This window comes from Chiloscyllium plagiosum, chromosome 3, assembly GCF_004010195.1.
Source record: "Chiloscyllium plagiosum isolate BGI_BamShark_2017 chromosome 3, ASM401019v2, whole genome shotgun sequence".
Classification (NCBI taxonomy): Eukaryota; Metazoa; Chordata; class Chondrichthyes; order Orectolobiformes; family Hemiscylliidae; genus Chiloscyllium; species Chiloscyllium plagiosum.
Window position 1 is genome coordinate 112,219,914 of NC_057712.1, and position 15,905 is coordinate 112,235,818.

Sequence of the window (15,905 nt, forward strand, 5' to 3'; positions counted from 1 at the left end):
TGTTTATCAAGATTGAGCTTTCTTCTTCATGTGAATATCCTTCCCTGGTTTTAATAGTTTAGACTAGTACCACCAAGAGAATTGGTGTTAGTGAATCGACCCAAAGCTTCTCAGCCCTACCATTATAATCCTTATTCTTGGAAAGTAGAGATAATGCTTTATAATGTTGGGTGACAAGTTTATGTGGGCAAAATTGTCATAAGGACGGACAAAAGCAACTATTAACAGGGAAATTAATGAAACATAAACTGAACAATGGAAAGTCTTGTGGTGCTGACAGCAAGTGTGTGCTGAACAGACTCTAATATAGTTACATTATTCTACAAAATTTGCAGTACAAGACTTAATGGGAATTAATACATTCAGATCTGATACTGCAATAGAAATTAAATGTGATGCATGAACAAATTGGAACATGATTCAGGGTGTGGTGAGCCTGTAGAACTCCCTGCTACAGAAAGCGGTTGAAGCCAAAACATTGCATGTTTTCAAGAAGGAATTAGATACAGATCCAGGGGGTAAAGGGATCTCAGGGTTGGGAGAAAGTGGGGGCAAGCACTGATTTGGGTTATCAGGCATGATTGTATAGAATGGCAGAGGAGGCTTGAAAGGCTGAATGGCCTAATACTGCCCTTATTTTCTATATTTCGGAAAGGTGATGGCCTAGTGGTTATTTTTGCTGGACTGTTAACCCAGAAACACAGCTAACTCTCTGAGGACCCGGGTTTGAATCCTGCCACAGCAGATGGTGGAATTTGAATTCACTAAATATCTGGAATTACGAATCTAATGATGACCATGAAACCTCTGGTGATTGTTGAGAAAAACCTATCTGGTTCACTAATGTCCTTCAGGGAAATCTGCCATCCTCACCTGGTCTGGCCTACATGTGACTCCAGACCCAAAGCAATGTGGCTGGCTCTCAACTACCCTCTGGAATAGCCTAGCAAGCCATTCAGTTGTATGAGGTTTCCTTTCCCATGTCTAAACTGATGAGACTCCATGTGCCTCGAGTCAATGTTGAGGACACCCAGGGCAATTCCCTCCAGACGATATACCACTGTGCTGCCATCTCTGCTGGTTCTATCCTGCCGGTGGGACAGGACATATCCAGTAATGGTGGCATGGTATCTGGAACATTGACTGTAAGGCATGATTCTGTGATTTCAACAAAGAAATGAAACAGGACTGACCGCCTTGCATCGGCCTAGGCGATGGAAAAAAACAGCTACAGAAACAGCCCTGTCAACTCTGCAAAATCCTGCTTACTAACATCTGGGGGCTAGTGCCAAGTTTAGGAAAGCTGTCTCACAGACTAATCATGCAACAGCCTTGACGTAGTCATACTCACAGAATCATGCCTTACAGTCAATGTTCCAGATACAATGTCACCATTACTGGATATGTCCTGTCCCACTAGCAGGATAGAACCAGCAGAGGTGGCAGCACAGTGGTATCTCGTCGGGAGGGAATTGCCCTGGGTGTCCTCAACATTGACTCGAGGCACATGGAGTCTCATCAGTTTAGACATGGGCAAGGAAACCTCCTGCTGATTACCATGTACCATCCTCCCTCAACTGATGTACTAGTGCTCCTCCATGTTCAACATCTCTTGGAAGAAGCACTGAAGATCGCAAGGGTGCAGAATGTTCTCTGGATGAGAGATTTCAATGTCCACCACCAAGAGTGGCTCAGCAGCAGCACTACTGATCGAGCTGGTCGGTTCCTTCAGGACATCGTTGCTAGACTGGGTCTGCGGCAGGTGGTGAGGGAACCACCAAGAGGCAAAAGCATAGTTGACCTCATCCTTACCAATCTCCTAACTGCACAGGCATCTCTCCGTGACAGTATCAGTAAGAGTGAGATTAGATTACTTACAGTGTGGAAATAGGCCCTTCGGCCCAACAAGTCCACACCGCCCTGCCGAAGCGCAACCCACCCATACCCCTACATTTACCCCTTACCTAACACTACGGGCAATTTAGCATGGCCAATTTACCTGACCTGCACATCTTTGGATTGTGGGAGGAAACCGGAGCACCCGGAGGAAACCCACGCAGACACGGGGAGAACGCGCAAACTCCACACAGTCAGTCGCCTGACGCGGGAATTGAACCCGGGTCTCTGGCACTGTGAGGCAGCAGTGCTAACCACTGTGCCACTGTGCCGCACAGTCCTTGTGGAGATGAAGTCCTGCCTTCACGTTCAGGATAATCTCCATTGTGCTGTGTGGCACTATCACCACGCTAAAAGTGACAGACTTTGAACAGGTCTAGCAACTCGAGACAGGGCGTCCATGATGGTCCATCAATAACATGAAAATCGTACTCCAACACAATCTACAACCTCATGGTCCGAGAAATGTGGCCCCTAATCAGGCCACAGATCAACCTGCACTTTTCAATGGCGTTACCATCACTGAATCCCTCACTGTCAACATCCTGGGGGTTACCATTGATCAGAAACTCAACTGAATCACCATTTAAATGTAGTGGCTACCACAGCAGGTCAGAGTCTAAGAATACTGTGATGAGTAACACATCTCCCCAAAGCAGGACCATCATCTACAAAGCACAAGTCAGTGATGGAATATTTCCCACTTGCCTAGTTGAGTGCAGCTCCAACAACACTCAAGAAGCTTGACACCATCCAGAACAAAGCAGCCACTTGATTGGCACCATGTCCACAAGCACCCACTCCCTCCACCACTGACACTCAGTAGCAACTGTGTACTACTTACAAGATGCACTGCAGAAATTCAACAAAGATCCTCAGACAGCATTTTCTGAACCCACAACCACTTCCATCTAGAAGGACAGGGGCAGCAGATACATGGAAACACCACTACCTTCAAGTTCACTTCCAAGTCACTCACCATCCTGACTTGGAAATATATTGCCGTTCCTTCACTGTCACAAGGTCAAATTCCTAGAATTCCCTCCGTAAGGGCATTGTGGATCAACCTACAGTATGTGGAATGTAGCAGTTCAAGAAGCCAGCTCAAGGGGCAACTACAGACGGGAAGTAAATGATGGCCCAGCCAGTGATGCCCCTGTCCCATGAGTGAATAAAGAAACCTCTATGTTCTCTATAGAGCTTAGACTCTCTACATCTTTCAGAAGTCTTGAAAATACCTTTCTGCAGAGCTGATTAAATTACAGTTTTTTTTCTTTCTTTTCATAGGTGGCTGAAGCAAAACCACTTTTAATTCAGGCAGATGTTATGCAGAGAGAGCTGGAGAGCTGTCTACAGCTGGAGTACACAGCTGATAGTTTACCTCTTCTCCTCCATCAGGTTATTTTTGATATATAAATAATATAAAGTGTTTTCCCAAACCTCTCTGTTTCCTTGCTGAAAGTTCCTTCTGTGTCTGTGGTACAGTCAATGGGTACCTGTAACCCGTCAATACTTTAACATAGGCCATGATCTCTGTTCAGGAGTTAATTGCAGTCAGGTGAAACCTCAGCTCTGTGAACCCAACCTTTGTAAATAACTTCTGACTTTCACTCCATGGGCTTGGCTTGGATTGGGAATCAAACTGGACAGCCAGGGAAGAGCGTAAGAGGCCATCCCATTCCTGAGTTGGTTGGACAGAAGGCCTGATTTGGGGTTTCAGCACTGTGTTTAAAGTTTAAAAACAAAGATTAAAGCAGAAAACATCATCCCTTCTCTTTCCCCTTCCCTCCTCATGCTATATCCATGCCAATTTATGCCCCATACCCACCAGTGGCCACTCATATCTTTTGTGACGAAGTAGTACCCTGTAACCATCTGGCATGGGTCTTGTGCCTCTCTATGCCCAGCAATCCATCTCAGTGGCGACTCATACCCATGCTAGTCTACCATCTCCCATGGACCTTCATCCAAATCATCTCCATAGCCTTTATGCCAACTCATAAGCCTCCCACACATCACTCTTTTCTCTTTGGTCTCCATGACAACTCAACCATTATCTAGCCTGGGCATTAATCAGGAGGTATCCTGACATAAAATGTTACAATCTAATTTAAAATACACCTAATATGATTGAAATTGTTTCAAATAGTAGCCTCGTCTTCATCCCAGATTTTACTTAATATTGATAAATTAGCCCCTAGGTTTCATTTGAACTCATATTCCTGAATCATTAATCCAGAGTATGGAATAATTGTCCAATAGCGTAACCACTGTCTTACGTAGTCTGAATATTGACATTACTGCTGGAAAACTGTCCCGTATTTCATCAGAGAGGTTGCAAGCTTATGAATTGGATTAACTGAAAAGAAAATTACTTTTGTCAGAGATTTTCACTTTTTCCAGTAGTGAAATCATGATCTGACGCATCATTCAGTGAAACAGTAAAGTATATTGAGTTAACCAGTACTGAGCAACCTAAATTTGGTCAGCTTTATTCCATTGCATAACCTGCATGTTTAAATCAACTGCTATTGTTTTCATCACATATCATTCTTGCTTCAGTTTTTCACAGATCGGATCCACCAGTTAGTGCAATGCAAATATCTGCACATGCTCAGATGGAAACGATTTTGTCAGCATACAAACATCAGTGAACAAATTTATCCACTATATAAGGTAAACCACAAATTGCAAACTTTGAACATATTCAGTAGCAGTGTAGACAGTCTCTACACAGTATCAGTCGGTTCTGATATGATGCGATAGTTCTGTTCACTTACAACCCCGTAGTGTAACAAAATCGCGTAATAGCAGCACCACCTAAACCAATGGGACCAGAATTGCATTGTATCCAACACAAGTCAGGAAAGTTCGCATTCTACAAATAATTGTATAAATTTTTCAATCACATTATAGCCAATTCGTGTTGAAGAAACACATGTTATAGCAGAACCGACGCTATAGCATATTCTGAGTGGTAGAAGTTCTTAAGTAAGAACATTAAATAATTACTTTGGTAGTGAATGATTTATTCATAGAATCCTGACAGTGCAGAAAGAGGTTATTTGGCCCATCAAGTCTGCACCAATCCTCTGAAGAGCATCTCATCTAGCCCCAGCCCCCAACCCTGTCCTTGTAACCCCACATTTAGCAAGACCTAATCTACACATCTTTGGACTGTGGGAGGAAAGTGGAGCACCCACCTGAAACCCACACAGACACAGGGAGAACATGGAAACTCCACACAGACGTGATCTGGAGACGCCAGTCTTGGACTGGGGTGTACAAAGTTAAAAATCACACAACACCAGGTTATAGTCCAACAGGTTTATTTGGAAGCACTAGCTCTCAGAGTACTGCTCCTTCATCAGGCCACCACAACCACCTGATGAAGGAGCAGCGCTCCGAAAGCTAGTGCTTCCAAATAAACCTTTTGGGCTATAACCTGGTGTTGTGTGATTTTTTTTTTAAATAGATATTTTTATTGGAAATTTAACATTTTTACAAGTTTACAAAAATAAACAAAAATCTCAAGTACAAACATTGATATACAATTAAATCTTAAATAAATAATAACCAAAATTTAATTGTGTGATTTTTAACTTTACACACACAGTCATTCAAGGCTGAAATTGAACTTAGGTGCCTGGTGCTGTGAGGCAGTAGTGCTAACCACACCAAGCTACCTTGAGCATTGCTAGTGAAAATGACATTGCATAACAGTGCTTCAAAAATAATGTCTTAGCTATGAAACTCTTTAGCTTATCTCTAATGCACGACAAAATGCTTTCTTTCAAAAATGTGCAAATTCTACTTGATAGCATGAACACCCCATGATCATGTTTATCACCCCATTGTTGATAACATAAATTATTCATTTGAGAGTAAAGGGTGATATAGCAATCCCCCAATTTAGCAGCACTTTAAAGTTTGATTTACTGAGTACACATAGCATAGCGGAGGTGGTTTGCAGTTACCTCTGTTTCCCTCTGTCAAAAATAGGAGACTCCAGTCTGCGTTGGAATAGAGGCCACTTTTGTTTTGATCAGTGGCTAATTTTCCTCCCAGGATGGCAAGATACTTATTGATTAATCAAGTAATTTGACTATCTTAATTCATCCAACCAGAGCCACTCTCTGCCATCCTTGTATTGCTGCATATGTTTATTTCTTAAAACATTTTCTGAGGTTTTAGTCCAACAAATTTGCCCCAAAGTAAATTCCAAATGTAGATGCTTCTTCTTTTGTAGAAAATTCTGCTGACATCAATCCTAAAGTTACCTTCACTAATTTGAATTTGTGTCTATTTGTTCTGTTCTCACCATTTAATTTAAAGTAATTTTGTTGTGCAGCTCTAAGAGAACTGTTGGATATCTTCTTTACCGAATGAGAAGCCCAAGTCTTTCCTGCCTTCCCTCATAAGTCATAACCTTGTCAATAGAAATCAGTCTGAGTCTCTCTTCTGTGTTGCCTTTTCTTCAATGCTTTCTTTGTTCCTTGCCAACCAGCACTAGACACATCAGTCAAGCTCATGTGGCCTTGAGCACCAAATATATTTGAATGTGGCAAAGTCTGGCTTTTGCTGGTAACTTCCGTCACGATCCTCAAGAAATTTCACTTTTTCAAGATCTAGACTGAACCTTCAGATCCGACTATTATTATGTCTAGATATTATTATGGTCTAGATATTAAAGTCACTTCTAAACAGATTGCTTAGTTACTCATTGACTCATTAACAGTTAACAACTGATGTAAATGTGTTACAAGAGGTGCAATTTTCAACTATAATAATATCTAGGAAACTGATCCACAGTCAGGTGAAGTAGTGCACAAAACCTCATGGTTGGTATTCTATGCAGAATTTTTAAATTGGTAGAAAATATTGTGGTACAACAGATCAAATTTTCCTGGCAGCAACATGAAGATCCAGTTTGGAGCTTATGAGGAAATCATTGACTTTGGGTTGTCAGAGCTTACACTTTCTGGCGCTAGTATTTCTGGTGCTTGTAGTTATTGGTGTAAACTGGGCTGCCTTGCCATTTGCTGCAGTCATCCTGAAAGCTATTGTCTTAGTTTTTATTTTCTCAACTTTCTAGAAACAAATTTCTCATATTATGAAGGAGTATGATGACGCTGTTCAGAGAGCTCGAAGGCTTTCAGCAGCTAGAGAACATTTTTTAACAGATACAGGGAGCGCCAGTAAGTCTGTGACCCAAGAAGATGTGATTATCTACCTTCAGTGGCTGGTGTGTCATTTGCACTCTCTGACAACTATCCATGACTATTTAAGGGTAAGATCACAAAAGAGGACGTAATGTCTATTCCACTACACAGTACTTGCATTCTTTCCAGGTGCATTTTGAAAAATGTTTCAACTTGATTTACCTTTATGCATTTATTTACAATGTTTATACTAAAAGAATTTCTCAACAATAAAAATGTATACACATAGTTTATAATTTCTGAGATAATTCAGTAAACTATCTAGAAGGTTTTGAAATGAAATTAAAGTCCTTAAACTAACCTCTTTTACTTCTGCTTTAGTTGTGTCAGCATCACAGACCCCTAAGATCTGTATTCTGCTAATGTTTCTAAGGGTAGATTGGGCTAAACCAGAGGCACGGATTTAAGGTAGTTGGCAAAAGCAGTGGTGGGGTCTGAGGAAAAACATCTTTTACGCAGTAAGTGCAGAGATTCCAGAATGCACTACTAAGGGTACGATTCATTCTCGGCAAGAGAATTGGATTATTATTTGAAGAGGAAGCATTTTCAGGTCAATGAGGAAAAGATAGGGAAGTGCCGTTGGGGAATTGTTCTTGAAGAAAGCCAGCACAGATGCAATGGGCTCTTTCTGTGGTGTAGTCATTCTATGATTCTACGTTTTTAAATGTAAATGGGGAAAGATGGGAGGATAAAGAATGGAACATAAAGTTGATATGGACTATTTGGACTGAATGGCCTTGTTCTGTGCCTTATACCCATGTAATCCAATCAACTGCCCTGACAGATTCCATGTCAGCTCCAGGAATTTCTGGTTGCTATTGTGAGGAGTTGGAATCTCTTAGAAAGAACAGTGATGTAAAGGGGGCTGAGGCAGTGGGAGCCTCCTTACACTGAGGCCTCCCATTTTCCTAGTCCAGAAGGTAACTGATGAAAGGTTGGTGACCAATACATTGAAAGCATCTTCCAAAAGGACATGTTGCGAGAGATAGCTGGTCCTGGAGAGGTGGGAATGAGTAGAGGGAGGCACCAAACAGTTGAAGTTTGAAGGAATTGGTGAGAGGCAGTTAGCTATTATTGCATTTGGTTAGATGATCATGTCTAACGATGACTCTCAGTCCAGCAACTTCCATAAGGAAAGAGAAAGAGTGAAGGCAAAAAGAAATTTAGGTGGGGTGATTGAGCAAAGATGAACAGGTTTTTCAAGTAACAAGAATTCTTGAAGACAACAAACACTCAATCCAGAAAGAAATCCATCTCATTACCAACCTGAACCGAATGGTCTGATTCTAAGTTCTCCACCTCTTGGTGTCTCCTCACATTGCTGTGGAGCTGTGTCACCTACACCATGTCTACTCGGGATCCTGATGGTCTCTTCCTGATCCTTCATCCTTGACACTGCTTGGCCTTTTCATTGTGTCCGTGCTGTCCTTTTGCAAAGAACATAACAATCCATGAACTAATGTGCAGTTTGCTTACATGTCTATTCCAGTATTGGACACTTCTCAACTGAATGACCACATGTAAGACTGTGCCTCAGAGAAAGGAGGGTTCAGATCTGTATTCAACTTCAATGCAATGCCACTGGGCAAGGTCAACACCACAGAGGCAATGAATTGGCAGAAGTTGAAAATAGACCTGCAGCCTCTGTGGTGTCGACCTTGCCCAATGGCATTGTCATGACACTAGAGCTGCCCACTGTCTGATTAGGGAGCCACTTCTGTCATCCTCATTCCCATCACATGCGATCTCCAGACGCCCATGGCTTTTGAAGAATGATTATGTGAAAATGAGAATGCAATTCAATGCCTTTAAGTCATTTTTGTAGAAATGTTGGGGCATTATTTAATAAATGAACAGACACACAGCTTAAAGACTCTAATTCCCCTAATATTGCAGGTGTTACAGTACCTGCCTATGTCTCACAATATTGAGGCAGCATCTGAGAAGCTTTCTGAAGCAGATGATGAAGATAAAGGCAGCACCATAACATTGCTCTCCTCCTTACGTACTCCTACTCGTCCCAGTACAGCTTTCTCCAGTGTCTCTGGATCAGCTGGTAAGGAATCAAATGTACGAAGAAGCCTACACAAAGAAGGTAGGGAGCCTGCAACACTCATGTTCAAACAGCCATCATTCATCAGAACTGACTGTGAAATTATAAATATAAGTTGCACCTTTAAGAGAAAGATAGTCTTAGTTAGAAGACCACTTCTTACCTCAGACTAGAGAGGTATGGTGAGTAGCTGTTGAAATGTAATGTTGATGATTGTGGGGTTAACCACTTTGGAAGTAACAGAGCTGCAGACTAATTCTTAAATGATAATTGGGAAGTATTGGTGTCCTTGTCTATAAGGTTAACATGTTGAAAGTTAACATGCAGAGGTAGCAAGCAGTTAAGAAGGCAAATGTTGACCTTTATCACAAAAGGGTTTGAATGCTGGAGTGAAGATGTCTAACTTCAATGATATAGAACCATGGTGAGACCACTTCTGGAGTTTTATGCACAGTTTTGGGTCTCCTGTCTAAGGAAAGATATACTTTCTTACAAGGACTGCATGAGATTAATTCTTGGGATGATGTGACTGGTCTACACAGTGGGATTGAGCAGACTGGGGCTTTTATTCGCTGGAGTTCAGAAGAATGAGGTCATCCCACTGAAACTGACAAACTTCTTAAGAGCTCAACAAGATAAACGCAGAAAGGATGCTTACCAGAGCTGGGGGAGATTTGGAACAGGGAACGTAGTTTCAAAATAATGGGCAAGCCATTTAGGACTGTATTGGAGGAATTTTTCCACTCAGATATTAGTAAATCATTGGAGATCTCTTCCTCATTGAGTATTTTCAAGATAGGAATGAATAGATTTCTAGGTACCAATGACATCAAGGGATAGGAGAAAATGCTGGAAAATGGCATTGAGGCATACTCTAGAAAAGGATCTCAAAGCATTGACAGGCCTACTCCTGCTCCTGTGTTCCATGAGAATTTCCATTTGGGCCACTCATTACTAAGTAAATTTTACTATTTTTGGTAACCTATATTTAGGAATTAAGAGACCAATACTGACGTTTGCAAATTGGAGCAAACTAGAAGAAGTGATTGGGGTGTGGGGATGTGGTGAGTGTTGTTTGTTGAGAACATGGGATGGGACGGTGTGCCCCAACAACTTGTATCACCGATTTAAAAAAAAGGCCAGGGGAGAATGTTCCACCTGGGCTGATAGGGGTGGCTGGAGTTCAGCACAGATAGATTTGAAGTAGTACATGTCTAAGGTAAGAGCAGGAAAAGGAAGTGCATCTTTTGAAGCAGAGGATTTGCAGATTCATAAGCCATGAAAAGAGCTGGAGCAAGCTATTAAAAAAAAATGTTAAATTGAATCTTTGATTTTAAATCCCTCCATTACAAACATTTACACCACATGTTGCACCCGAAAGGCTAAGAGCATTGTGGAAGGTGCCACACACCCCTCACTCTAACTCTTCTCCCTCCTGCCATTTGGCAGAAGATACGGGAGAGTTCAGTCTCTCACGGCCAGACTGTGCAACAGTTTCTTCCCCCAAGCCATCAGGCTCCTTAACACAGTATGATCGGACTCTTTCCCATCTGAAATTCTTGGCACAACTTCAAATTGCTGCTCGAAAAATATCTATAATTTATCTATATGTTACTCTGTAACTTGCATGTTTTGCACTTCTTATGCACTTTATGCCGTGTACGATTGTGTAGTTTATGCTGTCCATGTAGCACCCTCTGTCCTGGAGGAACGCTGTCTCGTTTTACTGTATCAGTTATTTATGGTCGAAATGACAAATAAAAACTACTCTACTCAACTAAATCAGCTGTGATTTCACTTGTACCTGCTATGACTGAAGCAGAGCGTTGTTTTTGTATTCAGGTCCCTTTGTGAGAAATTATAACTTTTTCTTAGTTTTCCCAGTAATTGGCTTTGTCTGCATTCTAACCCTTTATGATTAATGCACTGGGATACCTCGACCTTTCTCCATTTCAGAGCTCTGCAATCTCCCACTTTAAACCAAATCATTCAGGAAATGCGGGCCTCCCTGGCTAAACTAACATGAGAAGCTGGTCTTGAACTGCTGCAGTCGATTTGGTGTCAGTACACTCACAATGCTGTTAAGGAGGGAGCTTTTGTTTCTGATTTCTCTTCACAGATGCTCCAGATTTGCTGAGCTTTTCCAGCATTTTCTGTTTTTGTGTCAGTGTTTAGGTAGGTCGGTCTGAGTGGGAGGAATCAGGTCTGAAATGAGGCGGGGAGGGTGGGAGTCTGATGTAGAGTGGAAGAAGCAGAGAGTCAGGTCCTGTGGCAAGGAAAGGGGAATGAATTTGACCAAGGGTTGTAGCATTAACCAGTTCCAGCACAATTGCAGTCAATGGGAATCAGGGACAAATCACTCCATTGGTCTGATTCAATACCCAGCACATAGGTAAATGGTCATGGTTATTGGAGACCAGTCAACTCAGCTCCAGGAAATCTCTACAGGAGTTCCTCAGGGTTGTGTCCTAGGCCCAACCATCTTCAGCTGCTTCATCAGTGACCTTCCTGGCATCATAAAGTCAGAAGTGGGGATATTTGCCAATGATTGCACAATGATCAGCACCATTCGCAACTTCTCAGATACTGAAGCAGTCCAAATGCAAGAAAACTTTGACAACTTGGACAATGTCCAGGCTTGGTTCGATTAATGGCAAGTAACATTCATGCCACACAAATGTCAGGCAATGATTTGTCCTTGGTGTCCAATGACATTACCATCCCTCAGTCCTCCTGTATCAACATACTGGAGGTTAGTAATGAGCTGAACTGGCCTAACCTTTGATTTACAGTGGTTTCGACAGCAGGTCAGAAGCTGGGAGTCTTGCAGTGAGGAACTCACCTCCTGAATTCCCAGTCTACCAGGCATAAGTCAGGAGTGTAATAGGATACTCCTCACTTGCCTGGATTATGCAGCTCCAGCAACTGTCAAGATGTTTGACGCTGTCCAGGACAAAGCAGCCCATGTGATTGGTATCCACATTCAGCCCCTCTGCCACTGAGGCTTAGTAGCAGCACAGTGTCTCGTCTACAGAAATTCACCAAGCTCTGAAGACAGCAGCTTCTAAACTATCTAGAAGGACAAGGGCAGCAGATATTTCATTCCTGACGTAGGGCTTTTGCCCGAAACATCGATTTTCCTGCTCCTCGGATGCTGCCTGACATGCTGTGTTTTTCCAGCACCGCTTAATCTAGACTTTGATTTCCAGCATCTGCAGTCCCCATTTTTGCCTAGCAGATATTTCATCTCCAAACCATTTACCGTTCTGATTTGGAAATATTTTACCATTCCTTCAGTGTCACTGGGTCAAAATCTAACAGAATTGTGGATCTATCTGCACCAAATCGGTCAAGAAGGCAACTCATTCCCACCTTCTCGAGGGCTGTTACTGATTAATAATAAATGTTGGCCCTGCCAGCAGAGCTGACATGCCCTGAATGAATAAAAACTAAAAAAACCAATGCCTTCTAGAAATCTAAATACAGTATATTAACCAGTTCCCCTTTATGTACAACTCATAATTATGTCTGCCTGAAAGAACTCCAGAAAATTGCTTACACATGATTTCCCTTGCACAAAACCATGTTGATTCTGCTTGATTACCTTGACGTTTTTGAGGTTTTCAATAACAGCTTCTATCGTTTTCCCTGTGATCAATGTTAAGCTAACTGGCCCATAGCTTCCACATTTTCTGTCTCTGCCATTTTTCATGACCTTGTCATCTTTAAACTTGACTATTCCAATGTGGTGGTGATCAGCCTTCTACACTTTATACTCTATAAATCTGTAACTCTGTTGTCCATAAGTCTCATTTACCCAACTGTCCCCATCTTCCTCATCTGAAACAACATCTTAATTTTAAAACTCTCATCCATTTTTACAATTACTTCAAGGCCTCACCTCTTCCAACTTCTTTAAACCCCTCTTGCTGCAAAATAACTCCAAGTCATTGGCACTTATTCATTTCAGCCTCTTGAGCATCCCCTCCCAAAGCCACTCGGTTTCCCAACCTCTCTGTACTTCTTTATGATGCTCCTTAAAACCTATTTCTTTGACCAGTCTGCCATAGTGGCTGTTTATGGCACTTGCTAATAATTTTAATTTATGATGCTATCAAGTTCCTTGGCATGTTTTATCTCTGTCAAGGGATTCTTTTCTTCTCTAGATTCTATATCTTTTAACTGATAAACTTATCAAATCATGGGGCCAGTTGTACTATCATTTTGCTGAGGTCTATAAATTCACATTGCAGCATCTATTACTTTTCCTCCAATTCTCATTCAGATATGTATCAACTATACTTTTTGAATAAGTCCCTTTGATCTCTTGGATACTTCTATACTTGTACTCAAGAAAATTGTGAATGGACAGTTTACCTTCACACCTCTCGTCCAGCTGCTGTGAGGTATTCAGCCACAAACTGGAAATGTGTCTTCTTCCAGGTTGAAAATCCTCTCACCTTTTGAACTGTTGACCCGTCCCACAATGCCTCCCTCTAATCACCAGACTGATGCTCTCTACTTTTTCCCTCTGCATCTTTTCCTGCTGCAGCTTTCAACTGCTGACTTAACTCCCCCTGACAGGCCCCTAGTGATTTCCACATGAAATGTCCCACTCATTTCCCATTTCCTGTTGAACATTGACGTCTCTTTTCGGGGAGCTGAGTCATTAATGCTGGGGAGTTGGAGAACAATATAGGGATCTCGTCACAAAATGTGCATTAAATCTCCAATATTGGAGACATTGATGATGGAGTCCTTTCACTGAGATCACAACAGAATGCTGAGATCTTGCTTCTGCTCAGATGATCTCAGAGTTAGAAAAAAATCAATAAGCAAGGGTAGTAGTTTCATAAATGTTGGTTAAGATTGTTGAATATTCACAATAAGAATTAATGGACATGCTCAGAAATAATTAACAATTTTCAACAACTTTGATAATTACTTTTTTCCTGTGTTGTGTACTCTATAAGTCTGTATATCACAAGGTTATCATTGTACTGTACGTAATGTTGTAATTTGTAATGAGCAGTTTACAGTCATTTGGAAGCTGTAATGTGTGGTGTATTTCAATTTAGTGGTTTCATATAAGCCATTAACTGTTATTTCACAGAGTTAGTGCTATCACTTGGTAGCTGTAATGTGTAATGTGCTTTAACCTGACCATTTATGGGAATCATTTCAGGAAAAACTTCTATTCTCTTATCATCAGCTGGAGCCCATACCGTCTCGATCTTCAACAAATACTCCACTGTCACAGGCTTGGAAGGTAAAGGTGAAGTAGAATTTAAACATGTTGTGAAACTTCCATATTACAATGTAGTGTCCTGATTATAGATCTACAGCTTGGGACAATGTGAGGTGAGAATCACTGCGCTTGATATCTTGCTGCATTTGACCTGGTGTAGCATGAAGAAGCCCAAGCAAAACTGGAGTCAATGGGAATCAGGATAAAAACTCTCTTTTGGTTGGAATCATTTCTGGCACATAGGAAGATGATTGTAGTTGTTGGAAATCAGTTATCTCAGCTCCAGGACATTTCTACAGGAGCTCCTCAGGGTAGTGTCCTAGGCCCAAATATCTTCAGATGATTCATTAATGACCTTCCTTCAAAAGGTAAGAAGTAGGAATGTTCGCTGATGTCTGCACCAATTGCAGCTCCTCAGATACTGAAGCTGTCCATATCCATATGTAGCAAATCCTGGGCAATATTCAGGTTGGTTTGATATGTGGCTTTACATTTGCACTACACAGTGACAAGCTCCAATAAGAGAGAATTAACTATCACTCATTGAAATGCAATAATATTACCATCACTGAATTCCCCACAATTCATTGTTATCATTGACCAGAAACTGAACTGAAGCAGCTATACAGATACTGTGGCCAACAGAACAGGCCAGAGGCTGGGAATTCTGCAGTGAATAGTTCCAGTGCTTGTCTACCTTCTACAAGACACAAGTCAGGAGTGTGATGGAATATGCGTCTGGATGTGTGCAGCTCCAACACACTCAAGATGCCTGACACCATCCAGAACAAAGCACCTGCTTGATTGATACCTCAATCGCAAACTTGCACATTCAACTCTTCACAACTGACATTCAGTTGCAACAATGTGTAGCATCTGAAGATGCATTGTAATAACTTATCACTGCCCCTTTAACAGCTCCTTCCAAACTCATAACCACTTCCTTCCAGAAGGACAGGGGAACAGATACCTGGCAGCACTACCATCTGCAAGTTCCACTCCTAACCACTCATTGTCCTGACTTTGAAATATATCACCATTCTTTCAATGTTGCTGGGTCAAAATTCCAGCGCTCCCTTCCAAAGCAGCAATGTTAGTGTCTGTTTACCCACAAGACCTTTCGTGGTTTGAGAAGGCAGCTCACCACCACATTCTACAGGGCCAGTAGAATGGGCAATAAACACTGACAGGCAGGGGCACCCTGAAAGAAGAAAAGAAATTGAGCAATATTTATACCGGACTCCCTCATCGCTTTCAAAAGGACCACTGTTTCAATTGAGTTTAGGATTTGGGACATCATGTTGAAGTTGTACAGGATGTTGGTGAGGCTGCTTTTGGAGTACTATATACAGTTCTGGTTGCACTCCTATAGGAAAGATATTGTCAAATTGGAGAGGGTGAAGAAGAGACTTACAAGGATGTTACCAGGACTTGAGGGCTTGAATTATAGGGAGAGGCTGGATAAGCTAGGGCTTTTTTCACTAGA

At 41.7% G+C, this 15,905-nt stretch overlaps 1 protein-coding gene across 1 annotated transcript in view; it reads left to right on the plus strand.

Moving 5' to 3' along the window:
* Positions 1-15,905, plus strand: part of LOC122548438 — a 113,566-nt gene that overhangs the window by 12,713 nt on the left and 84,948 nt on the right. The window contains exons 4-8 of the mRNA XM_043687102.1: positions 3,184-3,294; positions 4,459-4,572; positions 6,992-7,186; positions 9,015-9,213; positions 14,357-14,440. Coding sequence (XP_043543037.1) covers positions 3,184-3,294; positions 4,459-4,572; positions 6,992-7,186; positions 9,015-9,213; positions 14,357-14,440 — 703 coding nt within the window. The remainder of the gene's footprint in view (positions 1-3,183; positions 3,295-4,458; positions 4,573-6,991; positions 7,187-9,014; positions 9,214-14,356; positions 14,441-15,905) is intronic.